The sequence below is a fragment of the Acanthochromis polyacanthus genome, chromosome 15 (assembly GCF_021347895.1).
Source record: "Acanthochromis polyacanthus isolate Apoly-LR-REF ecotype Palm Island chromosome 15, KAUST_Apoly_ChrSc, whole genome shotgun sequence".
Lineage (NCBI taxonomy): Eukaryota > Metazoa > Chordata > Actinopteri > Pomacentridae > Acanthochromis > Acanthochromis polyacanthus.
In genome coordinates this window covers 5,111,008-5,138,326 of record NC_067127.1, presented here as the reverse complement: position 1 = coordinate 5,138,326, position 27,319 = coordinate 5,111,008, and the positions used below count along the sequence as shown (strand labels likewise).

Below are 27,319 nucleotides of genomic sequence, written 5' to 3'. Positions count from 1 at the left end.
AGGCAGCGATGGTTAGAACCAGACACAAACAGGAAAAGGCAGAAAATTCACAGATTTTTTAGTTTATTTTATGTTGTTTTTGAAAACAGACAATAATGACACTTGCTGACAGAAAAGTGAATATTATATGAATTGTATAAATGTACAGAACATTAGGATATATAGTGAAAAAATTAGGAAAAGAAGTGCTTGGGGATGAATCAGGTGGCTGCATTAAATCACATATTTAAACATTAGTATATACACATGTGACCGGTTTGTTTCTGTCTCTGCGTTGTGTTATGCAAAAACTCAGGCGTGCATCTCTTTGGAGGCAGTCTCCATTTATTTTCCGGCTCCTGACATGAAAATATTAACACAAAATCCTCCTGTCATTGATCGCCACAACACATGCCCCTCTCCCACAGAGATTCATGTCAAAAGGGCAACGTTAAGTTTTTCAAACAGAAAATGACATACCTGACATGAAAATATTAACACAAAATCCTCCTGTCATTGATCGCCACAACACATGCCCCTACACAGATCAAATGACAACAAAGTAAGCGTCATGTGACAAGTTTTAGCTTGCTAGAACAGGAATTTCACCGGACAGCAAAACCGCTTACCTCTCCCACAGAGATTCATGTCAAAAGGGGAGAAAATCGGCGCGAAAACGCCACTTATAGAGGGCAGTGCTACATAGAATGTGGCTGTAGTAATACAAACCGAACCAAAGTTCCGCTTACTGACAAGGAGGCTCAACTAGTCAGGCATCAACTGAAACAAAAACAAACAAAAACAAATCCACAGACACAGATTTTGTGTAATTATCACAATAACTAAAGTACAATATACTGTATTCCATATACACACACATATATTAATGTATAATTGACCCTGTTACACACACACACATATATATATATATTTATATACTACACACACGTCCTCAGAGACCCGACCCATTCATTTCTGTCCTCTATGACCTCCTCTGTCCTCTTTTGGCTCATTTAACTACCCCACTAAATCCTGACGTGCTTTTAAGAGGACATCCCAGCATTTCCAATCATATCTGGTGACTGGGTGGGATGAGGGGACAGAACGCAGGCCTCCTGACTGTTCAGAGTTTAATTTATGTTCATGTTTAGTTTCATTTAGTTTCTTAACTCCTCCTGTTAGGTTTGTGTATCATAAATGTTTGTCAAAAATGTTCCTGGGTTATGTTTAATTTCCCAAAGTGTCACAAACCCCAATAAACAATGTTTATATGTCATTATTAACTCCATTATGAACCATTTCTATCAATGTTTAGTGCAGCGGTGTTTTCTCTCTCTCACAGATCATGGTTCAGTGAGGACAGGTCACTCGCTTTTCCATCTTAAAATGCATATTGAAGCTTTTTTTAATGTGCATTGGAAAGATTTTACATGACAGATTTTTTGTAAATTTTCTTTCACATTTTGATTTTTTTTCTTTTCATGGAGTCGATAAATTAACAAAAGACACCTCTTCTGCTCAGGGTGGGTTTGCAAATATGAGAAATGAACCATTTTTATTTTAGATATTGTTTACACTTATTAAGCCGAGCAGAAGAACTTTTATACTGAAAAATTATTTTCACAATTTCTGATTGAAGAATTATTTTTTTTAACAAAAGTCAGGAAACCCCAAAAAAGTAAATTGAAAGATACTTTTATCCTCAGTTATTCTCAGTGAATGATAAAGTTTAAATTATATACATATATAGACACACACACATCACTCTTAATTCAACCAGTCATTTTCCATTTGAAATTGGTGGAACCAAAGAGGGAAAAAAGCATTTTTCTGTAACCTAAATGGCCTCTTTTCAAAATAATGTCCATGTTGTTGCTTCAGTCAAACTGAACGATTAGATTCTACACTGCAAGTGTTCTGGGCTCCATAAAATGCATCAAACTAAGAATATTTAATTAAAACCAAAACACCAGAAGAGCACTACAAATGGCACAGACATAAGGCACTAACCAACTCCAACAAATTACAAAAGAGAGCCTCTGGTGCCAAAAAACCTGATTAAAAATAAATTAAGTGCATGTCTGAAGAACAATTAATCCCTGTCTCATTTGGTTCTTCATCCTAAACTTATACCTGAAATGGAGGGAAAATCTAATCAAATAAAATCAGAAGAATTTTAATAACTTTCTCAATAACCGTCCACACATTGCATTTCACTCATACAAAAAGTCACATTACTGAAGCTAAAGGATGCTCTAACTTCTGGTTCACTGCGACTTTAAGGTGCTGCCAGCCTAACTAGAAACTAAAGCGTCCAAATTAGACGCAGAAAGATAGTGCAAGTGATTACAAGGACATTCAAAGGGCACTATTCCACAGTGTTGCAGTAAAACGACTACCCAGTTCAGACCAACAAAGTCATGCTTGTGTACAACAGAAGCCAGCAGATGTCACTGAGCTGCAGAAAGATTAAACTGTTTGTAAATGTTGCTATTAGTCTATAATTCTATGCAAATTACTGTACATATTGATTTTTTTTCAGTCTTAAACCTGACTTTACGAGGTAAATCTGCAAAACACCACCTCCCTCACGAGGTCACAGTTCTGGTATCTTCACACCTCGTCTCATCCCTCAGCTTCTCTCTGTTCTCTTCTGTCGAGGATCGTTCCACTGCTAACGCCTCATCGAGACAAACTGGTCAAACTGATAGGGACAAGAACCGTCAGAGGCGGATCCTTTAAGTACTAAAACATAGAAGATAAGTGCTGGCTACTTGGCAATCTTTGATTCTGGCTTTCATTACAATGGCACACAACGCTGAGCAGTGTGGTCTCAACGTAAACATTCAATATAGTGCAACATTTCTGTCTTTGTTTCCCATCCATGTGGAGGGTATAAAATGATCCAAGGACTAGCGCACTACACGGGGATTTAGAAACTGAAATGTTCTCACTTATGCAAAAATAAATAGGTAAACAAAAGTGGTCTGCATTTCATACAAACACAAAAGTTTGCGATAAAACAAAGGCCTTAAAAGGAACTGTGATTGACGAAACAGTCCGAGATGTTAAACTTAAAGTCAACCCAACCAGTGAAGGAACGTCGTGTTTTTCAGCAGCAGTGACCACGTTCAAGGAAAAGTTTAACAGCAGTTCTTTCATATGTCCACTGATTTGGTTTAAGTAATGTGGTGACCTAGTTACAGGGAACAGCTTACGGATGCTGGGTCACCAAAAAGGTGCAACTTTACTAGACTTAATTTCACAAAAGCTTCTTGTTAGCATGCTAAAACAGAGCATAATGCAACACAAGAACGTGGTTGGCGCTTATCGTGGCACTGATCAGGAAATAACAGAAAGTGAATTCTGCAAACATGCCATGTTTGACCACACTAAATGTGGTGATTGTTGGAGGGAAGCAGCTCTTCCTTCAGGCTCGGTAGCCCTCGGCTGTCTCGTCTGGCGCCAGCTCAACCGTCACTGGAATACGGCTCTCGTAGGCGGATCGACCTTCATCGGGTTCTTCTCCTTCCAGGTGTCTGCCTCCCATGTAATCAGATCCCTCAACGTTCGGTTCCTCTCGTTCTGTGACGTCGGACACACCTTCATCCTCTTCCGTCACCCCGATGGGAAATCGCATGTCATAATCAGGAACAGTGGTGAATTCTCTCCCATCCTCCTCATCTGTGGATGTCAGCAGCGGTGTGGGTGAGGCAACCTGCACCTCCTGAACGTTATCAGTAAGAACAGGAAGTGGTCTCACTGGCTGCTTTAAGAACGATCCGGGAAACTTTAAGACACAAAGAGGAGTGATTAAGTTATTGAGGAAATATGAAACCTCTTCTTTTAAAGGCCTCTACACACCGCTTGATTTTCAGCCGTACCAGATGAAAGATAACAATGGTGACAGAATCGTGGCGGTATCTTTGGTCGTAGCTCTAAATCGGTGGTCCGACGTCGCACAGTGAGACAGGTTCAAGGACGGCCGTTGTCGTGGTCTTGCAACCGAAGACAAGCTGCGATAAAATTCTGACTGTCAGAAATCTGGGGCGATCGTCTCACAGTGTGACTGCTGCTGTGACCTGCGACAACTAACCAACCAATACAAACGCAGCATGAGAGGACGTACTGATCAGCGTGATGCTGGCGCTAACCCACATAGATGATTTGCAGCAACAAAGGCGAAACGCATCAAAACATTTACGTGGGATTTAAACAAAGAAGTCAGCCTAGTAGAGCTGCAGCAGCATAAGCTTTTTTGGCGTGTCCTCCAGCTCGTACCACAACCGGAAAAAAAAAAAAAGGACGCAGCATGGAAGGATGTAGCGATGAATTACAGCTCACAGGTTAGCAACCTAACGTTAGCAGCTAGCCAACACACACACACACACCGCTGTAAACAGAGGCCACGGCATGTTTATGTTATTAAATAATGTGATTGTAGGAGCTCCGTTTATGCTTCAGTTGTTTATTTGTCATGGATAGACGGTGCACGCCTACGACGTTTTACTCTTGCACATTCACGTCGACTCTCGTACATCGTAGGCTGAGATTCAGCTGCGTTTTCATTGTTCTATCTGCAAAGAGCAAACTTCACGGCATGACAAAGATTATTAGATTCATGAATCAGTGTAGCAAGCTGTGAGCTTATACGACTTAAAATCACACAGTGTGTAGAGGCCTTCAGAGAGGATCGGTCCTTCTAACAAATTCAACCTAAAGAATCTATATAATAGAATTTAACCTTCTGTACCCCCAAACCTAGTGGCAGGTTTAAAAGGAATTACACCAAAATTACACCACTTATCAGTGCAACAAAACTGTAAAAGCAGAAAGATTTTCAAACAACTCATCTGCAATGTGACAAATCTAAGTTTAACATCGTTATAATTCATCAAAATCACTTTATTCTACATCTCTCTTTTAAAAGAGATTAAAAAAAAAAAAAAAAAAAAAAGGTTGGCACTTCCAAGATTAAGTGAAAAACTAAAAAATTCTACAATATTCAATGCAGCTATGAAGCCATCAGTGACTCAGCTGATTTAAGTATTAATTCAAGGAAAACAATGGTGGATCTCCCACAAATTGCACAAACTTGGTTTTCATTCATTATATTGAAGTGATACAACTAATTCAAACCCTTCATTCTGTAGCATTTCTTCTTAAAGAATCACTGCAATAAAACATTTTCTGTTTCTTCTGTTTACGTAAGTAATAAAACACCTACAGTATGAGAAGTTATCATTTCTTTCCCATTATTGGTAGCATCTGATGGCAAAAACACTGGCTGTGTTGATTTCAGGTATACTTTCTAAATCAATCAAATTATTATTATTTTTTTTTACAATGTATGGTATTAAAACTTTGTGCATCTGCACAAAACACATTTCTGAGTTCTCCCTCCTTCCAGGCACGGTTGTGCTTTTCCATAGTGGTACAGGACTTTATATTGCAGTAAAAATGACTCCACAGTGAGTAAAAATGTGACAGGAACAGAAATTGTTTGGGGGCCAGATAGTAAAATGAGACCAGGATGAGCATACGTACCAGAGGGGCGGGTGTAGAAGATAAAGGACGGGTTCTTTTGTGGTAAACCATGAAGCCAATGGCAGCAACTGGAATCAGAACCAGCACGCTGACGATAACGTAAATGTAATCTAGAAGAAACGGATGAGAAAGTAAATACGTTAATAGTGATAGACCAATGATTAGGATAAATCTATTTTTCAGTCTCATTATGTGATACACTGATAAATCGCTGCAGACCGACCGCATGATGTCATCTCAGAGACTCCTAAACACAAAATGAATTTCAGCTCCTGATAATGTTCTTCCGAAAACTTTCATTACAACCATTATTAGTGTGTCACATTAATCAGTTTAAGAGGCTTTAGTTCTATTATTATGGGTATCTCTCTTGTGTTGAATGTGCACCTGCAGGGTTAAGTCAATGAGAAAGGTGAGCTGAGACTTTGGCAGCAAACTGTCTTTTGCTCTCTGTCATGTTTTGGGATCAAATTGGTGCTGAAGTGTGGAAATCCCACATTCTCCAAATCTCATCACACTCAAAGTACGTCTCTGAGGTATGCTGATCTCTTAATGGAAGGGAAAGCAGTTTAGACTCGTGCCAAGTAGAAAGTGACCAAAGTAATTACTGGATTACCAGTTACTAGGTCTGACTGCTGTGGAGACTTGTACAGAAACGTGACCTGTGTGCTCATTAAGGGACACAATCAGAAGCAAACAGATGAATGAAAAGTAGTGACATTTGTGGACGGAGCTGTATACAGGCGGTCCTCAACCAACGGCGTTAATTATAAAACATTTCACAAAGCAGAGCTGAGGGATTTTGAAGCAGCCAGTGACAGTGTGACTGAGCATGGCTCTTATTCCATCTCATTTACCGCTCATATTGTATATATCTGGCCTCCTCTGCAGTTGTTGTCATTTCGAATATTGTTTTGCTACATACACACGTGGACAAAATTGTTGGTACCCCTCAGTTAAAGAAGGAAAAACCCACAATTCTCACTGAAATCACTTGAAACTCACAAAAGTAACAATAAATAAAAATTTATTGAAAATTAAATAATCAAAAACAGCCATTACTTTTGAATTGTTGATTAACATAATTATTTAAAAAAACAAACTAATGAAACAGGCCTGGACAAAAATGATGGTACCTCTATAAAAGATTGAAAACTATTTGACCAGAGTGACATGATTAACTCAGGTGTGTCATTTAATTGACATCACAGGTGTTTCCAAACTCATAATCAGTCAGTCTGCCTATTTAAAGGGAGACAAGTAGTCACCCTGCTGTTTGGTGAAAAGGTGTGTACCACACTGAACATGGACAACAGAAAGCGAAGGAGAGAATTGTCCCAGGACATCCGAAAAAAAATGATAGACAAACATCTTAAAGGTAAAGGCTATAAGACCATCTCTAAACAGCTTGAAGTTCCTGTGACAACAGTGGCTCATATTATTCAGAAGTTCAAGACCCACGGGACAGTAGCCAACCTCCCTGGACGTGGCCGCAAGAGGAAAATTGATGACAAATTGAAGAGACGGATCGTTGGAATTGTATCCAAAGAGCCCAGAGCAACCTCCAAAGAAATTAAAGGTGAACTCCAAGGCCAAGGTACATCAGTGTCAGATCGCACCATTCGTCGTTGTTTGAGCCAAAGTGGACTTCATGGGAGACGACCAAGGAGGACACCACTGCTGAAAAAAACTCATAAAAAAGCCAGACTGGAATTTGCAAAAATGCATGTTGACAAGCCACAAAGCTTCTGGGAGAATGTCCTTTGGACAGATGAGACCAAACTGGAGCTTTTTGGTAAGGCACATCAACTCTATGTTCATAGACTCAAAAACCAAGCATACGAAGAAAAGAACACTGTCCCTACGGTGAAACATGGAGGAGGCTCAGTAATGTTTTGGGGCTGCTTTGCTGCATCTGGCACAGGGTGTCTTGAAAGTGTGCAAGGTACGATGAAATCTGAAGACTATCAAGGCATTCTGGAGAGAAATGTGCTGCCTAGTGTCAGAAAGCTTGGTCTCAGTCGCAGGTCATGGGTCTTCCAACAGGACAACGATCCAAAACACACAGCCAAAAACACCCAAGAATGGCTGAGAGAAAAGCGTTGGACTATTCTAAAGTGGCCTTCTATGAGCCCAGATCTGAATCCCATTGAACATATGTGGAAGGAGCTGAAACATGCCATTTGGAGAAGACACCCATCAAACCTGAGACAACTGGAGCTGTTTGCTCATGAGGAGTGGGCCAAAATACCTGTTGACAGCTGCAGAACGCTCATTGACAAATACAGAAATCGTTTAATTGCAGTGATTGCCTCAAAAGGTTGTGCAACAAAATATTAAGTTATGGGTACCATCATTTTTGTCCAGCCCTATTTCATTAGTTTGTTTTTTTAAATAATTATGTTAATCAACAATTCAAAAGTGATGGCTGATTTTGATTATTTAATTTTCAATAAATTTTTATTTATTGTTACTTTTGTGAGTTTCAAGTGATTTCAGTGAGAATTGTGGGTTTTTCCTTCTTTAACTGAGGGGTACCAACAATTTTGTCCACGTGTGTAGGTACTAGGGCTGGACCGAATAGTGATTTCTGGTCTCTGGATATTCGGGCCCTATTAAAGACGAATATCCGAATATTCGTTCTGCCCCGTAACGTCTGGGGGGGCGGCGGCGGCGGCCCGAATATTCGGATCCGTTCGTCTGGTCTCCCGGACGCAAATTTTGCACACTGCCTTCGTTTAGTCTTCAGTTAAACTGAAGAATTCCCAAACAGTGGAGGTCTTCGGCATCTTGTCTTGTGTTTATGCAACAAAGTGAAGCGTGACGTCAGAGTCGGCAGCAACCCGGCCATTCGGGTGGTGTTTACAAACACGAATGGAGGAGCCGAAATGAGCCGAACACAGTGGGAGGAGCCGAAGGCGAAGGGAAGAGAACATTCCTATTATCGTCTGGGGGGAGGAGGGGTGATCACATATACGTGTGTATATGTTATAGACATATGTGTATATGTTTATGTGATCACACGATGAGATGAGCTGATGTGGGCCGAAGGCGGAGGGAAGATAGTAACGCCGAATATTCGTTCCGCCTGGTAACGTCCGACTGGGGGGCCGAATATTCGGATACCAAAATTAATATCCGGATACCGCCGTAGCAAAATAATATTCGGATATTCGGGTCCACCCCAATAGGTACATTTGATTTTATTATTTCATGCTGACATTTTATGTCTTTTTGCTGTTGTCGTGCACCGTCCAGTGGAAGCTGTTCATAGTTTTATAGTTTTGTCATACCATGTATGATGACAATAAAACCATTCTATTCTATTCCATTCTATTCTATTCATGGTTACATATATGTGAATAAACAAAACAGCTAAACAAACTACCATGTCTACCATAAGATGGCGCTTCTCCTGGCTGGGCGCAGAACTCCTGGTTGGATTTAACGGATATCAGATTCATCTCTCCGTTGATCGTCAGACAGTGTTCTTTCTTTGCAGCATCGACGGGCAGTGTGTTCGTACACACTCTCTCCTCACAATAGTCGGAATGTGGCTGCTTCCCCTGCACACACAGCAAATGCTTTTAGCGGCATTATTAATCACTAATAAACCCACAGAAGCAGTATTTCCTGATATAAACTTTATTATTGTTTAATCACGTGATAATTACACCATGAGGATCTACAGCATCGATGCCGTAACAGAAAACAAGCAGCCTCACCTGGTTGACGACCATAACTTTGTAAGTAAAAAGAGGTAGTCGTTCACTTCTCAGTGCGTCATGGCTTCTCCTCTGTTTAGATTTTGATTCCCCACCGCCACGTAGCTTCTTCTTGTAGAGCAGCCAGGGATGCTCGAAGCGGAACTCGATCTGGTCATGTGGCTGGATGGTGACATTCACTGATGGGAGGTCCACAACACCTGGAAACCAACATGAACATGTCGTCATTGTTGGCATTTCAAGTTGGAGACGGAGACACACTGAGACGACGGGTAGAATAAAATACAGCTAACCTTCACTTTCACGTGTGACTTGGAACAGAACCAGACACATGAATAAATGTTACATGTAAGTTATAGGACAAAATTATGTTAATAGCCAATATTTCTCGGTGCCATGCACTGTGCATAAACACTGAGTGGATTTCCTCTTCATATAAACTGTATTAACATAGCTAAAAATATCTAGCATTCCTCTTCTTCTCCTGCATGTTCAAGTGTAGCTGCTGTATTTTATTAGCATTTTGTGCATAAATAAAACCAGGGAACATGTTTGAAAAAATTGCTCCATAGTTCTTCTCATGGTCAACTTCAGTAGCCTAGCTTAGCTAGACTGTATTCCCGTTATAAGGGATATACGGGAATACGGTCTAGCCCTCCTCCATTGACACATTTTGACAGGTTTTCAAGCTCTGAGCAGATCAGACCGAACCAATCAGAGCACCAGAGGCGGGAGTTAACGATGCGTCATCTTCAGGGCCGAGTTGGCGACCGCAACAGAGTGAGGTTTCTCTCGTGCGCTTTCCTCTGTTTTGCACGGGCTGAATTTGTCCTGAAAACCTCAACAAGAAGCAGCTCTTAAAGCTTTTCTTTTTAAAAAGGATGTATTTTTAATTCCGGCAGGCTGTACGATTTGAATGCGTAATGCTGCCCTCCACTGTTGAAAGGGAGAGCTTAGATTTTCCTCAGGACCCCTGTACGGCGAAGGAAGCTGTTAAAACTACAAAACATCATGGCGGAAAGGCAATTGTTAGGTCGCTTAGTGATTGCGTCACACATGTGTTACGCTGATTGGCTCTCTCCAATTCAAGCTGTGATCGGTAGTCCCGCCTCTGGGCTAGATTTGGTTCAATGGAGCAGTTCCAGACTGACTTTATGTGTATTTGTAATACACAATATAAAGGCTGTCTGGTCCCCAGGCAACAACTTCAGTACTTTCAAGTGTGTAAGTCTACTTTTAACATTTGTAAAAGACAAACATGTATAAAATATGATGGCAGTTGATGTAATCTGTGCATAAAATGCAACCAAATGGTGGTGAGACTCGTAAATGAATTAGTATTTTTAAAAATTAAATTACACTGCTGAAAGGGACAGCACATAACTAACATCTGGTGGCCAATCCACCACTATTGTGCAGCTGAAATCACCACAAGTCCTAGATGGACTGTTATCACTTCAGCAGACATTCATGGTGCCCAGAGGATTATTCCTCTAGAGACTTTGCAGATTCTGTGTTTTAACTTATCAAATGAGCTGTTCTTGCAGTAAACAGTAAATACTGACACTAGTACTCACATTTCTTCTCCACTAAGGATTCTTGGGAGTAAGTGAAAATTAATCCATCTGAAGGGCTGGGTTCAGACTCCTCCTCACCCATTACAGCGGTTACAGTGACGTAGAATTCTTCTCTTGGATCTATGAGAGGTGGTAGTTCAGCTTGGAGATCTGATGGCTCTACCAAAAAATTTTCAGCAGCTCTGGAAAAACAAATAAGATCAAAGTAAATTTTTAAAGTTTTGCCAAGCAACAAAATTGAGCAATCAACCCTGATGGTGTCAAAATATTTTATCATAGCTTGGACCTGAAGACTGCAAACTTCAAACAAAAACCTTCAGTTACAAATTGGGACATGTAGTTTGAAATATGCTGTTGTTCAACCAGGCAGGAACAGTGGAATCAAAAAATTCTATTGGTTGCATTATGGGACGTGTAGGATAATTATTCTTTTTTTCAGCGCTACACACACACACACACTAGTGACTTAAAGTATAAAGTAATAAACATTAACATTAAAGACCCACCGAGGAAGATTTTTATGCTCGTAACAAAGTCTCATATTAATGTGGATGAATCTTCGTTATTTACACTTATTAATGTCCCCATTTTTGATTCATGAATCATTTTGGTTTTGTAAATATTTGTGTTTTATTAATTTTTTGTCGACTCGTCTAGAGTTTCCTGTGAGAGACGGAGCGATTTGCAGCAAATACGGTGCGCGTGCGCTGACGGAGCGGAGCTAGTTGTTTTTAGCAGTAGCAGAGCGGAGAGTTGGTTGAGAAGACGGCACACATGGAGCGCAAAAGGAAGCGAACGGAGCAAAGTCTGCAAGCAAAAAGGTTGTCAGATCGACAACGAAGCAAAAGAAAAGTTCATTTTGGACAGGAATTTCAGAGGTGGAGAGAATTCCGGGAGCAAAAAGGAATCAAAACAGATGCCGAGCTGGCTGTGCTTCTCCTAGACAGGTACGTAACTTTAGCTCTTTGTAAGTTTGATACAATTCTTTTGTCTTTTGTGTGTGTTGCTTGCGACGTGTGGTTAGTAGACTATGGGATTAGTTTGACTGTGACTGGTTTAGTTGACTAACTTTGTGGCAAAAACACTGTGTGGGTATTGGCTACATCGTATCGTTTACGACGGTTTGCGACAGTGCGCGCCGAGGCTCACGGGAAATGTAGCGTTGCCGAAGCAACGCTACATTTCCGCTAAAATCTTCCTTGGTGGGTCTTTAAAGCCACACTATTAACCAGCTGAAAGAGGCCACAGCCGGAGAGTCACGCTGTCATAAAGAGGTGAAAGTCCACAACAATGTTTAGGCACTACTACCTGAGGAATTGCTACCTCATCGTTATTCAGTTTAATTCAGTTCAATTTGATTTTATTTATTTAGCGCCAATTACTGGTCGAATTGTCTCAAGACGCTTCACAGAACCCATATGACTGAACAGAAGAGGTAGAGGTAGAGGTAGAGGGGTAGAGGGGGAGAGAGTTATAAGGCACCTTAAACTTTGGCTGTCTTCCTCTTGATTTCATATCATAAAACATACGTTTTTATACAGGTTAGAGCAGACAACATTTTGAAAAAATTGCTCTGAAACAGCCAGACAGACCTCTTATTGGAAAATTGTACAAAGTGAAACACAAACCCTTTATACGGTTGGATATCCACTCTGAATTTAACCCCTGGTGTGAGTTGGTTGTAATCCCACTTCAGGATGTTTGTGAGGTTGTGGCAGTGAAGAGTCACGTTCCCTGGTGGCTCCACTACGGAAACAGAGACACAGATGTCAGACACATTAAGGCATTTCACAACCAAACAACAAATTGAAGTAACAACATTAGCATCACCAATTGTTCTGTGGCAGGTGGACCCATCTTTCCCTTAGAAAACTGACTCAGAGTGCTACTCAGAACACTGACGAGATGTTTAAGAGAGCAATAGTTTGACAACGACACGACTTTTCCTCTGTTAACAGAAAAGCTTTCAGGAATATTCTGGTCAATAATAAAATTCAGAGACTGGGGTGATTTTAATACCACAACGTCTCACTAGAGGGCAGTGTGTGAAAACTAAAACACAAAAACTCAGTGAGTGTGTGTGCTTACCCCACATCGACACACATACGTAAAGCCCAAAAGCACAATGTCAAGAGTTCTTTTGTAAACGAACCACATAAATGTACAAATTTTGTAAACAATGCAATAAGGAAACAGTGGATAGATCTGGAATGGAATCAACCACGGGGGGGGGGGGCACTTCCTAACATAACATTCTTTCCAGTGTCCAAACTTCCTTAGTGAAGACAGATATAAAAAAAAAAAAAAATCAAGCGTTTTCCCATTTAGCCCTCTTTGGAGCTCATCTTCCCTTTACTGCTGTGACTTCCAGCTGAACTGAATTTGAAGGACACAAGAAGACTAAACTACTTTAAAAGCAGATCTAATCAGCACTGAGGACACGTATTCTTTCTCCAGTACATGTTTACACAGGCCTGACATTTTACCTTTACAGGAAGCAGGCTTTCTTCATAGAAGTGCAATTATTGTGTCGACACACCACAAACACGTCAGTGAAAAACACGCCTGGTTTTAGTTGTTTTTTTTTAAACAAATATAAATCCTTAAACGGGTTTCTTCTTTTTTCACCTTTGTGTCACAGCAGAGCCAAATGAGCGAATGACGTCTGAACTTGTTTCATGTATTCTTGTTGTGGTTTAATGCAGTAACATCGGCACACCCCTTCGTGTTTGCATAGAGGCAAAAATGCTTTCAGTGGACACGCATATGCACGTAAGCACTGTTCATTTCTCTGACAATATAAATGGTGGCGAAAAAGTCCTGCACGTCTATAAAAACAGCACAACCACGACTAGAGGGAACCAAAATATGTATTTGTTGTAACACCAAAAATCTCCCACCCCCCAAAAAAAATAAAATAAAACAAAGAAATGGCAAATTTCTTTAACAAAAATCATTTATTTTTACAAAAAAATGCCACATTTTCTCCAGGTGTTTCCAATCCTGGAAACGAAGGCATACTCTATACTAATCCCATTTCATTTGTTTTTGTACTTTTGTCTCCTATCTGCTGCTAGTAAATGCAGCTTTCACTTCAGCTGAAACGTCCTTGACTTTTTGTCCCGTGACTACTGGCCGCGCCCACGTCGCTACTGGTTTCAAGTCTCCACAGAGGAACACAGAATCTGGTCTGAATGGTTTGTTTTTGTCAGTTTATTCTACATGTATCACTGAAGAAACTGATTTTGATCAAACACAAAAATTAGGCTTGGATTTGGTTAATTTCCCAGATGAAAGTGGACCTCGGGAAAGTTGAAAATCTGATGATTTTTCATTTCTGTCTCTGATAGGTGATGTAACTTGGTGTTTTTTTTTTAACATGCTTTAAAAACTCGCTGACAGAATTCAGTATTCAGACTGTTAAACAATGAGGCAGTGAAACCAACAGCAACACGAACTAAACAAAAGGAAGAAGCAAAAAAAAAAAAAGATACGAAGAAGATGGCCTGGAGTAGAGAAAAATAATCAGTGCTTGATAAATTACTGTAATTTAAAAATGTTAAATTCCATCTTTCTGCACAAGAACAGGAACACTAGACACCATAAGACCTATTTTAGTCAATTAAATTGGAACCCTTTTGTGCAATGGAGAATGTTTTTTTACCTACAAGGTTTATGCTTTTGCTCTGGGTTATTGCTGCTTAAAGGGGAACTTCGTTTTTTTTCAACCTGGGGTCTGTTTTCATATGTCATTTCATACACGTGAGTGATGGAGAAATGAATTTTCGACATAGCTCCAGTATTTAGCCAGGCAGGCAGCTTAGCAGCTCAGCTAGCGAAAAGTATGGGGCAACTTGCCCCCCTCCGCGTCAAAGTCCGCCCTAACGTGCTTTTTTCCCCACACTGACCAGTTCGGATAGTCTTAACGAGTGTCCCACAACATACTAGAGATGAGAAGTGAACGAAAACCTCCACATTACCTGGCGATCGCTATTTGTTGTGGTCTGTATCCAAATCTCAGGACGCTACAAAACAAATCTTGTTCTAATTTTTGATGCAGTGCTTTCAAGACAAGCAAAAAGATAATAAAATATGATGAAAGACAGGCAGAGAAATTAACCCCGTAAAACCCGCTGTTGCAAAAATATAACCGCAGCTTCATTTCTTTTTATTATAAATATGGATTTATGTATTAATTGCCCCTTTTTCTATATTTGAGTTTTACAGGATTATGTCAATTATACATAAATAGGTTGTTTTGACACATATTTCAACATAATTTAAGAAGAAACAAATGTGACATGTTAAGGACTTCCTTTTTTAGCGTTTTTGGGTCTGAGATATATCACATTTGCCCTTTTTTTAAAAAACGTAACATCAGTATAAACAACCTATTTTTAATGTGTATTCAGCTTTGAGAAGTTATTTTTGTTTTCATTTTTCAGGGTTCCATCTCAAATTGTTCAGATCCAGTGTTCAGGCATGAGATACGTCACATAGGCACATTTCTTGTTAAATTACAGAGAAATATTAGTAGAAACTGGGGCTGGACCCGAATATCCGAGTATTCGTTCGCTATGGCGGTATCCAGATATTAATTTTGGTATCCGAATATTCGCTCATCTCGGCTCCTCCATTCGTGTTTGTAAAGGCCGCCCCCCCTCTCCCCCCAGTCGGACGTTATGGGGCGGAACGAATATTCGGATATTCGTCTTTAATAGGGCCCGAATATTCGGAGGCCAGAAACCACTATTCGGGCCAGCCCTAGTAGAAACAAGCTATTTATTTATGTATAATCGATGTAACTTGAATAAAACTGACGTGTGTGGGACTTACATGGTGTGAAACTGGAAAGTGAACTGACAAGTTTCGGTAAATCTTTTCAGTTGAGCTGCTAAAATAAACCCTCACATTTATGAGTCACCTCTGTTATCATACAGCTTAAGAAAAATAATGCACATTTCAGTTTCATTTCCTTTGTGAACTACCATTTACGTGCACCAACGAGGTAATATCCACGCCCACGGAGGCTCGAAAACAAACTGAGAGGTGAGGAGTGAAATCACAGATGGCAACAGACGGTAAAAGAAGTGATAACCGCAACAGTAACACTGGTCTGAGGGCTGCGACCACAACTCAGCTACACAAACACACATTTAACCACACTCTGTCTTCATTTTCATTTTGTCTTTGAGCAGTTTGCTGGATGTCTAACACAAGCTGGAACTAAAAAAGATAACATTAACTACTATAAATATCACTCTACAATGCAAAGTGTAACCTATTCAAATGATTTGTTTTATCACAACTGTGAAAGAACTTACAAGTCAGTAAATCTGAATTTAAACTCAAGCCCTCATTCATTTAAATTAACTCTGAGGAACTAATCTGAAGCAGTCAATTGCAAAAAGTGTCAGCAACACATCTTTCAGACATCCCAGCTGAGAAAAAGAAAACACAAATTATGCGCTTTTGTCGACAAATGGACTAGACAAACGGAAGCAATGGTAGCAGGCACGGCTGTCAGGTTTGTGCAGACGAAGCAAAAACCTCCTTCAGAGGCAGGAAGAGAAAGCAGATGCTATCAGGCTATAAAAGTAGGTTCCTTTTGATCTCACGTCAAAAAAGTAGTAAAAAAACATTTGCATGCTGCTGCAAAACACTTTCAAAGCTACTTCCTGGAAACAAGCAAAAATACACATTTTGCACAGATTGTGAGAGCAGAATGTGAAAAATAAAATGACGATAGCTCTAGAACTTAACACAATACCCCTCAGCTAAGTGTCAATTCTGTTTGCATGTTTACTGCACATTTTGCCACTTTCATGCTAATATTTTAAATCTGTGACTGACTTTGCAACTGCACACGTTCCTTACAGTAACAGCAGAGCGCACGTGACACTCGCAGTCAAAATGAAAATTCAGTTCAACCACAACTTCTGACGTCAAAATGTTGAACAGAAGCAGCAAAAAGGAACATAAGAGAGGGACACAAGCAGAGCAAATACATAAAATTCACAACGCACGTTAAGAACACCAAAAAATAAAAAATAAATTGGTGCAGTGAAATGTAAAATCCAAGTCTCTACAAGACTCATGAGAATCCTGTAAATGCAGTTCCTGTTAACTGTGGCTGCCAAAGTCATTATTCAGTACACAAAAGTTCACATGCATCACTGATGACATTATTTACATTATTTCATTAACATTATATTCTCATTGCACAGCTTACTGAGACATTTACCTGCTACTAAAAGTGAAACTGTCTGCTGTGAAAAAAGCTCCATTATTTTAAGGAAGTGCGTGTCTTTTACAGACCCTTTACTTCATTCAGTGAAGTTCAAACTGTTCTAACCCAAGGACTTTGCATAAATAAAATAAGACTTTAAAGGTCGGAGTTCTTTAATCACAGAACTATAAAAAATAAATACAATGCTGACCAGACGTCCTATGCCTTCAGAATTTCATTAATCAATTGTTATTTACATAATATCTCAATTAATCATTCGCTGATTATATTATAATGCAAAATTAAAAATGTGCACCACTATTTAAGTTTACTTCAGGTTTTTGAATATACCACCAATTCACAGCAAAGTCCATCAGTCATCTGAAAGCACTTTGCATCCAAAGTGAAGCCTTTAAAAAGACATATAATGGAGAGAAATGCAACAAATCCAAAGACTTCTGAAGCTGATACATTCAGATTTCTTGTTTTGTGTCCAAAATCCACAATTTTTACGAGGATATTACTGCTTTACGTCCAAAATCCAGTCACGATCGAATTGAAAAAGTGGCAATTTTAGTTGAAAAGTAAAACCCTTTTAGTGTCATGACTTTCTACTCTGCCATTATCAATTTTACTTCTTGCTTTGGACTCATTTGAACCTTTGCCAAAAACTACTGACATTCAATAATCAGCTTTCATTTCTCATAAACCATCAAGCCAACAACCGCTTAATGAGCCTTTGTTCTCGCTCTGACGCCTCACAATAGGACCTGTGGTGATCTGATAGATAAAACATGAAACTTTGATGGGGGAAATCTATTCCAAGGTACAAATGAAAGTAAACTTAAAGTGATGTTGTACATTTTAGAGGAAAGTCCCCACAGTGGTGACACAAGTTTACTATTGTAATCAGTGAGTCATGATGATTGTGTACTTAGTATTACCCTCGATATCTCACAAGGACCCATGTTTTGTCACGAGGCTCTGCAGAACGACAGGAGGCTGCCCCGACCTGTTCTTGTTCTAAGTACTACCAGGATGCTTCACATAAACACACCAGTACCTTGTGAAAACCACAGTGGCAAAGTCAAACCCACAAAGCAAGTCGTCGTATACCTGAGGTCCACAGATGCGCCCACAAGACCCCTATAAAAATGACAGGATGCAGCGTCGACGCCACCACAACACACAGAATAACATCTCAGAGCGACACAATGTGAGCTTTGCCAACTGTAAGTGGTTTCCAATCGTTCACCGTACAGCGGATTCAGAGAGCAATCAGGCCCATCTGCACCATGCACACTTTAGAGTGCTTTAAAAGTCCATATTGACAGCCCTATTTGCAGTTCAATGCACTTTGGAGCAGGTTTTTCCTTGAATTTTGCTGCAGTCCTTAGTTGTGACCACAAAGCATGAGGGTATCATCACTGTACACAACAGGGATGGTTCCCACCCAGACCAAGATCATTCACGCTCAGTTATGAAGTTTCAGGACATGTCTAACCCAAGAAAAGCTCTACTAGTTCCAAAATATTCTTCAAAACTTTTTGAGGCTCCTTTAAACACTATAAGCTATCTAAAGCCTTTGCCACAGTTTTATTATTATTCATAGATTTCAACAAATGTCATGGTTGTTCAGCCATGTACAGTGCCTTGTGAAAGTACTCGGCCCCCTTGAACTTTTCAACCTTTCGCCACATTTCAGGCTTCAAACATAAAGATATAAAATTTTAATTTTTTTGTCAAGAATCCACAACAATTGGGACAAAATCGTGAAGTGGAATGAAATTTATTGGGTATTTTAAACTTTTTTTAACAAATAAAAACCTGGAAAGTGGGGCATGCAATATTATTCGGCCCCCTTGCATTAATACTTTGTAGCGCCACCTTTTGCTGCAATTACAGCTGCAAGTCGCTTGGGGTATGTCTCTATCAGTTTTGCACATCCAGAGACTGAAATTCTTGCCCATTCTTCCTTGCAAAACAGCTCGAGCTCAGTGAGGTTGGATGGAGAGCGTTTGTGAACAGCAGTCTTCAGCTCTGCCCACAGATTCTCAATTGGATTCAGGTCTGGACTTTGACTTGGCCATTCTAACACCTGGATACGTTTATTTGTGAACCATTCCATTGTAGATTTGGCTTTATGTTTTGGATCATTGTCCTGTTGGAAGATAAATCTCCGTCCCAGTCTCAGGTCTTTTGCAGACTCCAACAGGTTTTCTTCCAGAATGGTCCTGTATTTGGCTCCATTCATCTTCCCATCAATTTTAACCATCTTCCCTGTCCCTGCTGAAGAAAAGCAGGCCCAAACCATGAGGCTGCCACCACCATGTTTGACAGTGGGGATGGTGTGTTCAGGGTGATGAGCTGTGTTGCTTTTACGCCAAACGTATTGTTTTGCATTGTGGCCAAAAAGTTCCATTTTGGTTTCATCTGACCAGAGCACCTTCTTCCACATGGTTGGTGTGTCTCCCAGGTGGCTTGTGGCAAACTTTAAACGAGACTTTTTATGGATATCTTTGAGAAATGGCTTTCTTCTTGCCACTCTTCTCCTTGTTGGAGGTGAAAGTTTAGAGGGACGGCCGGGTCTTGGTAGATTTGCAGTGGTCTGATACTCCTTCCATTTCAATATGATTGCTTGCACAGTGCGCCTTGAGATGTTTAAAGCTTGGGAAATCTTTTTGTATCCAAATCCGGCTTTAAACTTCTCCACAACAGTATCTCGGACCTGCCTGGTGTGTTCCTTGGTCTCCATGATGCTCTCTGCACATTAAACAGAACCCTGAGACTATCACAGAGCAGGTGCATTTATACGGAGACTTGATTACACACAGGTGGATTCTATTTATCATCATCAGTCATTTAGGACAACATTGGATCATTCAGAGATCCTCACTGAACTTCTGGAGTGAGTTTGCTGCACTGAAAGTAAAGGGACCGAATAATATTGCACACCCCACTTTTCAGTTTTTTATGTGTTAAAAAAGTATAAAATATCCAATACATTTAATTCCACTTCACGATTGTGTCCCAATTGTTGTTGATTCTTGACAAAAACATAAAATTTTATATCTTTATGTTTGAAGCCTGAAATGTGGCGAAAGGTTGAAAAGTTCACGGGGGCCGAATACTTTCAGAAGGCACTGTAGTTTGAACTGTGGGACCTTATCTGTATTCCTGGGTAGATAAGGTCCAAGAAGCAGACTGTGCATTTCTTTCTCAGGATTCATTTCCCACAAGTACTTGACCACAATTTTCAGTCCCACACCAAAAGTTTGAAAGCAATTCTTTGAGCTAAAGACAACTAAAAACATGTTTTCACTGTCAGGGTAGAAATCCATAAGAAAGGAACAGCAGTTTCATTAATTTAAGATAAAATCTACAACATGTGAAAGATGTGAAAGGGTGAATATTTTCTGCATCCATTGATCTGTGCAGGAATAAGTGGCATCAGACAAAACATTTTCAATCCAGTTAATATATCAGACAGAAATGGACTGTAGCACCAGTTACAGTCCAAGTTCAACCAGATACCTACATTTCACTTAATGTTTTCAAATACAGTGGTCCCTTGTTACGTTCCAGATGGAAAGCCGCACAGTAGCGACCATATTTATTTTATTACTTATATATATATTTTCCACCACAGAACACAGCAACACTATGCGCTGCGATCAGACGTCTATGTGAAACGGACAACTTTTAGGCTAGAAAATGCTCATTTTACCGCAAAAATACTGAAAATAAAGCAGCGATCCCACAGCTGGTAGCTATGACTGAACTGTTGTGCTGCAATGCGCCACGTGAGTTTAGGGTGTTGGGGGTTTAAATGTCATTATTGTGGCTTGTGTTAGTAGTGTTTGTGTTTTGTTGTGTTTTTGTAGTCAGCCTAGTTAGTTTGGTTAACCCTTGTCTCATCCTGCGGGTCAATTTGACCCGTTTTAAAGTTTGAAAATGTGAGGAAAAATAAAGAAATTCTCCACATTTTCGGGAAATTTTTTGAACATTTTTGGTGGAAAAAAAAAGACATGCTAAAATAAATTTCTTTAAGAACATTCATCAAAAAAAAAAAAATCCAGAAAATTTCGTTGGGTTTTGGTTGATTTTTTGTGAATGTTCTTAAAGAAAATAGAAGCTTTACTGATATATATATATATATATATATATATATATATATGTAATCAGTATAGATTTTTAAAGATTTTTTGGAAGATTTTTAATATTTTTTTCAAATATCTACAAGAATTTTCTTGCCAAATTTGGGGGATTTTTTTTAAATAAAACTTTGAAGGAATTATTGGAATTTTCTTCCTGAAGGTTTTGCAATTTTTCAGAATTCTGCTCAATTTTTGGAATTTTTTCAGATAAGGAAACAATATTTTTTGGTGCCTGCAAATGAAGACAACAGGAGGGTTAAGTTATGTTGTCAGGACCATGAAGGTGAAGTGTGTCTCATGGCTTCCTGCCATGTTTTTTATTAGTTTTTGCTTCATGTGTGTAAAAATAAAAGCATCTGTCAGTTGCAGAGAGCATAAAAGGTAGATATTCTAATAATAATAAATATTAAAAAAACATCTATATATACGGCAAAATCCAGTGATGTAGCAAATAATCTGTGATACAGTGAGACCGCGAAAAAGCAAGAAACCACACTAGTAATTACAGTCTACTTAAACAGACAAACCTCATTTCTTAGGAACTCCTTCGTGCAAGTGCTGGAAGTCTAGACAGAACATTATTTGTTTAAATGTCAACCTGGAGATATAGTATGAATCAATCAACTAAAAAGAAGACTGTTGTAGGAACTACAGGAACATTTGTAAATGTACATCAGAGTGAAGGTTCTTCTGGGACTAAAGATATGTGGCTACATACAGACTCCATCTGTAGATAGAAATGTACGTGTTCATAGATATTTTCGTCGGTTCAGGTGTTAGAACTATGAGTCACTTCAATCTACTGTGTGCACAAAAACGGTCACATTCTCACACTTATTTTACTGGTATTCATGTGACACCAAGCACCGTAGAGGAAAGCAGCAGAAGTGGCGTATAGTCAAGAAAGGACTGCATTGATTAGCCTTCTCTTAGCCAATTCTGAATCTTTAAATATATCTGGATCTGCACCAATGCCAATTATTAGGATCAGTTTACAGTAGGACGTGAGGGGGAAAAAAAAGTGCTGAAAAAGCTCTTCCCCCACCAGTAGCTGCCTCTGAAAGGATTTCAATTCCCTTCAAAAAATTTCACTTCATGTGTGGGCAGACGGCACACGAAACAGGAAACAATACTCTGGTCAAAGAGAAGAAGACGGACGCGGCCTCCTCACCACAAGCAATCCCAGCGAGTTTCCATCTGATTTGTTTGACAGCGACAGATTAAGTGTGTTTGGGGGGTTTGTCACTGCTGCAGTACGAGATCTGAAGACGTCGATCTGAACAATAGTGGGTGTCAACACATCCACATTTAAATAAATCACAGTTTACCCTCGGTAGCTGTGTTAGAATTTAACTAAATCATTAAATCTCTCTTGGTCATCAGCAACCAATACTTCCTTTCAGTGCATATTAGAGACAAAGACAAGCAGAGAATCTTCATAACTAAGTGGTTAGAATAACCCTGTCTTCTAAAGATGCAATCCATTATGAAGTAATTGTTAGTTATGTTTCTGTAAGACCACACTGGGCCCTTCACACTAATAACTTAATGCTCACTCTGACCCTAAAGCAGGAAAGGCATTCATGATCAAATGTTTCCTTTTCATTGGTAATTCTGAATGATCTACTTTTGTTAAAGCAGCAAAAAATGAGTTTAGCTACCTTACTTTAACCCATTTATCAGCGTGCACAGATAATAATTTTAATGCTACCACAACAATGACAAGCATAAAAATAAACTTGGGATTCGTTCACGGAAGCAAACTTTGTGTTTTTATTATGTGCTTTCGTGGTGGTTTCAAACTGATGCATCAAAGTGCAACTATTAAAATTCTATTGATCCATTTTCTTTTTGTTACGGCTGCAGAGTCCAGCGACGCTAGTGTTTTATTACTTGAGACATCTGACACCACACTCCTGAGTCTGACAAGCACAGACCGACAGTTTGTAGTAGGGCCGATTATAGCTCACAAACAGCAACTCCCTGTGTGTTATTAAGGAGGAACATTAGTATCGGACTATTTATGACCATTATAGATTTAAAAAATGTCAAAGATTACACATTTTACTAGCCTAGCCGCGCTAGACAACCCATGGCAATGAATTTAATTCTCTGCCAGGGTGAGTCTAGTTACCCTCCATAAGGCTCGAAGCTGGATTCTCCTAAAACTGGCCGGACCAATCACCATGAAGTGTAGAGTCAGAAGGTGGGCGTAACTAAGTGACGACAGAGGCGCGACGATTCTGACAGAAAAAAACGGCGCACAATAAACAGTTATCTTTCGACTCGGCTTTGGCCACAGCCCTTAAAGATTTGAAGCTAAAATTCAACTTGAAAGATAAACAAAGGACAGCACTGAAGTGTTTCATTGAGAAGAAAGACGTATTTGGACTTATGCAGACGGGATATGGCAAATCCTTAATATACCAGTTGGCTCCGCTGGTTGGGAAGCTAATGGGACTTAGCCACAAGCCGCCGGCGCTCTAGGAACTCCATCAGCCTATTCGTTGCACTGATTGGTTGTATACCTACCCAATTGCTGCAGAGTGATTTGAAAGACAACCTTTTAGCCCGCCTCCCTCCCTGTCGAGTGGCCCTAGACCCTTGTGCCTTCAGAACATGGGTCTACCGCAGACCAATGGCGCATGGGTCTAATGCTAATGTTTTACATCTGAGAAAGCCGTCTCTGGTTTTTGTTTTGGTTCACATGAGTCCTGACTTCATGGCAAAGAAATAATGGAGTAGAGAAAATGTGATTTAATGTTAAAGGGCATCAGAGGGCTGCAGGAATAATGTTTCACAGTAACTTCACTCATTATGTTGCTTATATACAGCACACACCTATGGCAGCTACATTCATGCATGCGCCATAGAAGAAAAGTGCACAATGCAAATTTAAACCACATTACAGACATATTAGTTCGAAAACATTTTATTTACTGATACATATTACATTTAAATACGGTTATTTATCTTATTTTGCAGAAATTTACTGCAGTTTTGCACATTATTTTGTTCTTACAAGCTGTAAAGGAAAAAATAAAGGAGGCTTGTGAAACAATGCTACCTTAGTGTTTTTTCTGCTTACAACTTTTTTATTTAAGGTTTTTCTACCTGTACTATAACCTACATCTAATTTGCAGCAACAAGAAGAACAAAACAAGATGCAATTCATAGCTCATTTACAGACTGACTCTTCTATTAAGGTTATATCATTTCCCAGAATCCAGAGGTTCAATGCTTTGTTGCTTGTTTTTGTACTTGAAAATTCCTCTCTGTTATAAAGCTGAATAAATATAAAGGGCAAAGTATTACAAAACAGTAAAATGTTCTACCTGAAATTCATATCTTTGTTGTTGGAAGCATTAAGGGACCAAAAAAAAGTTATTTTATTCATTATATATTATTAAAATTAATCATCCAACTATCGGAATTTTTTTCTGCCACATATCGGCATCGACCTCAAAAAACCCATATCAGTCGTTCCCTAGTTTATGTCCGTAGCCTGTAAGAATGAACGCTGATATTTACAGCTCTTAGCGTCTGTTCACTGAAGATCCATTTTGTTAAATCTAAGTATGCAACATCTCCCACAGGATCAATACACATCTTTCCCCTCATCGCTATCATTAGGGGCTGATGTGAGCTGAACATTAATCTGATTAAACCATTAAAAGCTCCAGTCTGGACTTCATACTGCACCATTTATGAGAAATGCATCTGTGGCTTTTAGTCCACCGAAACATTTGACTCTCCCTTCCCCATCTTACGTGTGAAATGAAGCAAAACAACACAGATTCCCAAACTGTTCCTCAATCATAAATACATTATTTACGTCCAGGAGTAGAAAACTATCACCTGTGAGCCATAAATAATAAACTGGTCTTTATTAAAAACAGGCAATTATAATCAATCATTAATTATCTGTGGACTGAAGTGAGGTGTTTTGCATCACCCCACCCTAATTCCTGCATTGCAGCTGTATTAATGCATGACTAAATGGTCGTATTTATATAGCGCTTTTATCCAAAGCGCTTTACATGATGATATGTCACATTTACCCATTCACACACTGATGGCGGGAGCTGCCATGCAAGGTGCTAATCACAACCCATCAGGAGCAATTAGGGGTTAGGTGTCTTGCTCAGGGACACCTCGACACGAGCTCAACGGGCCGAGGATCGAACCAGTAACCTTCCAGTTACAAGACGGCCACTCTACCCACTAAGCCATGCCGCCCCCTCATGATTAATGCACGTCTGCTCATTTTTATAGAAAGAAAACTGGACAACTGTGCAGAAATATGTTGCACAACCAAGGAGTTGGGTAATACTGAAAAGTTAAAAGAGGAAATGAAGAAAACCCAGATAGCTGAGACATTTTTTTCAGTCTCAAGTACCTTTGATGGAGCAAGTAGCCATACGTGAGTTTAACTTTTACACATTAAGATGAGTATTTAACTATTGTCATCAAACATTCACAAAAATGCACAACTTATCATCAGTCAGTCAAAGTCATGTTTTTATAGCCTTTTGGAGCCTCATGATACAAGTCAAACAATCCAAGACAAGGGTTACATACTATACCCATCAAACACACCACAAAACTGATTATCTTTATTCCTCTGTCTTATTTGTCTAGATTAAACCCAAACCAGTTCGTTTTAGTGGTTGATTAGCTTTAAGAATGACCAGTTCAACTCAAACAATGCAGTTTTCCATTTGCAAAAAACGTGATTACAGGCTGAAATGCATCAAAATGGATTGATTTTTAGATTTTTAAGAATTTCCTTTGGGATTAGTAAAACTCCATTTTGTCTTAAATGACAATGGCATCAGAGATTTCGTGACTTCACACACAAAATCCATCCATAAGTCATGTTAATAACAGTCAAATTTCCAAATATGCACAAGGATGTAAGACAAACCAAACACAAAGCAGCAGCAAAAACACTCTAATACTGCCCGTAATCATAAATACTGTGTCCAGGTGATCACAATTATGCGATTACAATCTTCCCACTGGCTATAAAGTGGTGTGTATCTGCAGGTTTGGACGGTTTAATGCTGATTAAAGCAGATGGAGTTGATCAGAACCAGGACCTCTATTCTACCTGTTAGCATGCTAACGGCTAGCCGGGATTCTGGGTGTTTTCCAGACTCTGGAAGTCAGTAGCGGTCTCTCATCATCCAGTTCTCACACAAACAGTGACAGAAAATGTCCAACTGACGAGTCATTTGACAAATATTGCGTTATTTAGGCGTGCATTTAGTTTAAATTTAGCTAACAGACTCACCCAGGGCCGTAACAACGGTTATCCACACGGCAAACAGGGAAACGGGATGAAGCCGAGCTAAATCCATTTTCTGCAGGAAATTCGGTGTTCGGAGTATTTCGGAGTTCACATAAAGGGAGGCTCTAACTAAAGACGCCGATCATGATGGAGTTGCTCGGAAATAACAGCAGAGCGGTTCGGTTTTGTCCAAGAATACGCAGCAAATCCGACCCGAAACCTCGTCAACGGATACACGAGCTCTGCCCCCACCCTCTGTTGTCGTCGTCGTCCTCCTCCTCCTCCTGCTGCTGCTGCTCCTCCTCGCGCTGCGTTTCCAAACGTGGCCGGGGATACTTCACGGACTGTCGGACTGTTGAACATATTCGACTCATCTATGAATTCATGTCATTCCAGCTTTGTTTTACACAAATTTCTTAATTCTATCAGTTTGTCCAACAAATATTGAAAATTACATATTCTTCTTTAATTTAACTAAATAAATAATAAAAATGTAATAAAAATATTACAATCAAAGTGCACCTAAAAGCAGCTAAAGTAAACCCATTTATTATATTGAAATATGCCTTTCAACAATATAATGTCATAACAAAGCACTGCATCATAAATTTATATGCTTGTCTAAAGCTTGCCTGCATTAAAAACTAAATATACTTTAGTTAATTTTCTTAAAACCTGTGTTGTTAAATGCATCTGTTGGTTCTGAATGAATGATTCTGCATGAGAAATTTCAGTTACTGGGTGGAACTGCAGTTTTATGTGCTTATTGCAAGTAAAAAACTAAGTGTTGCATAAATTAGTAAAATGCACCT

At 39.5% G+C, this 27,319-nt stretch overlaps 1 protein-coding gene across 3 annotated transcripts; it reads right to left on the bottom strand.

The window, feature by feature from the left end:
- Positions 1 to 46: 46 nt before the first annotated feature.
- On the bottom strand, positions 47 to 26,798 carry ifngr1l (interferon gamma receptor 1-like). Of its 3 annotated transcripts, XR_007946991.1 has the most exons (8): positions 26,511 to 26,798; positions 12,457 to 12,574; positions 10,829 to 11,010; positions 9,252 to 9,451; positions 8,915 to 9,092; positions 5,527 to 5,636; positions 460 to 3,769; positions 47 to 338 (listed from the first exon to the last, which is right to left on the bottom strand). XR_007946991.1 is itself a non-coding variant. In XM_051959498.1 (7 exons), exons 1-7 carry the CDS (start codon positions 26,575 to 26,577, stop codon positions 3,410 to 3,412), a joined length of 1,215 nt encoding a protein of 404 aa, XP_051815458.1. In that variant the 5' UTR covers positions 26,578 to 26,798; the 3' UTR covers positions 47 to 3,409. The 3 variants fall into 3 exon arrangements, 2 of the variants coding, with proteins under 2 accessions (XP_051815458.1, XP_051815459.1); XM_051959498.1 differs by having other exon boundaries at positions 47 to 3,769; XM_051959499.1 differs by having other exon boundaries at positions 47 to 3,769; positions 8,924 to 9,092; positions 26,511 to 26,797.
- Positions 26,799 to 27,319: the final 521 nt, after the last annotated feature.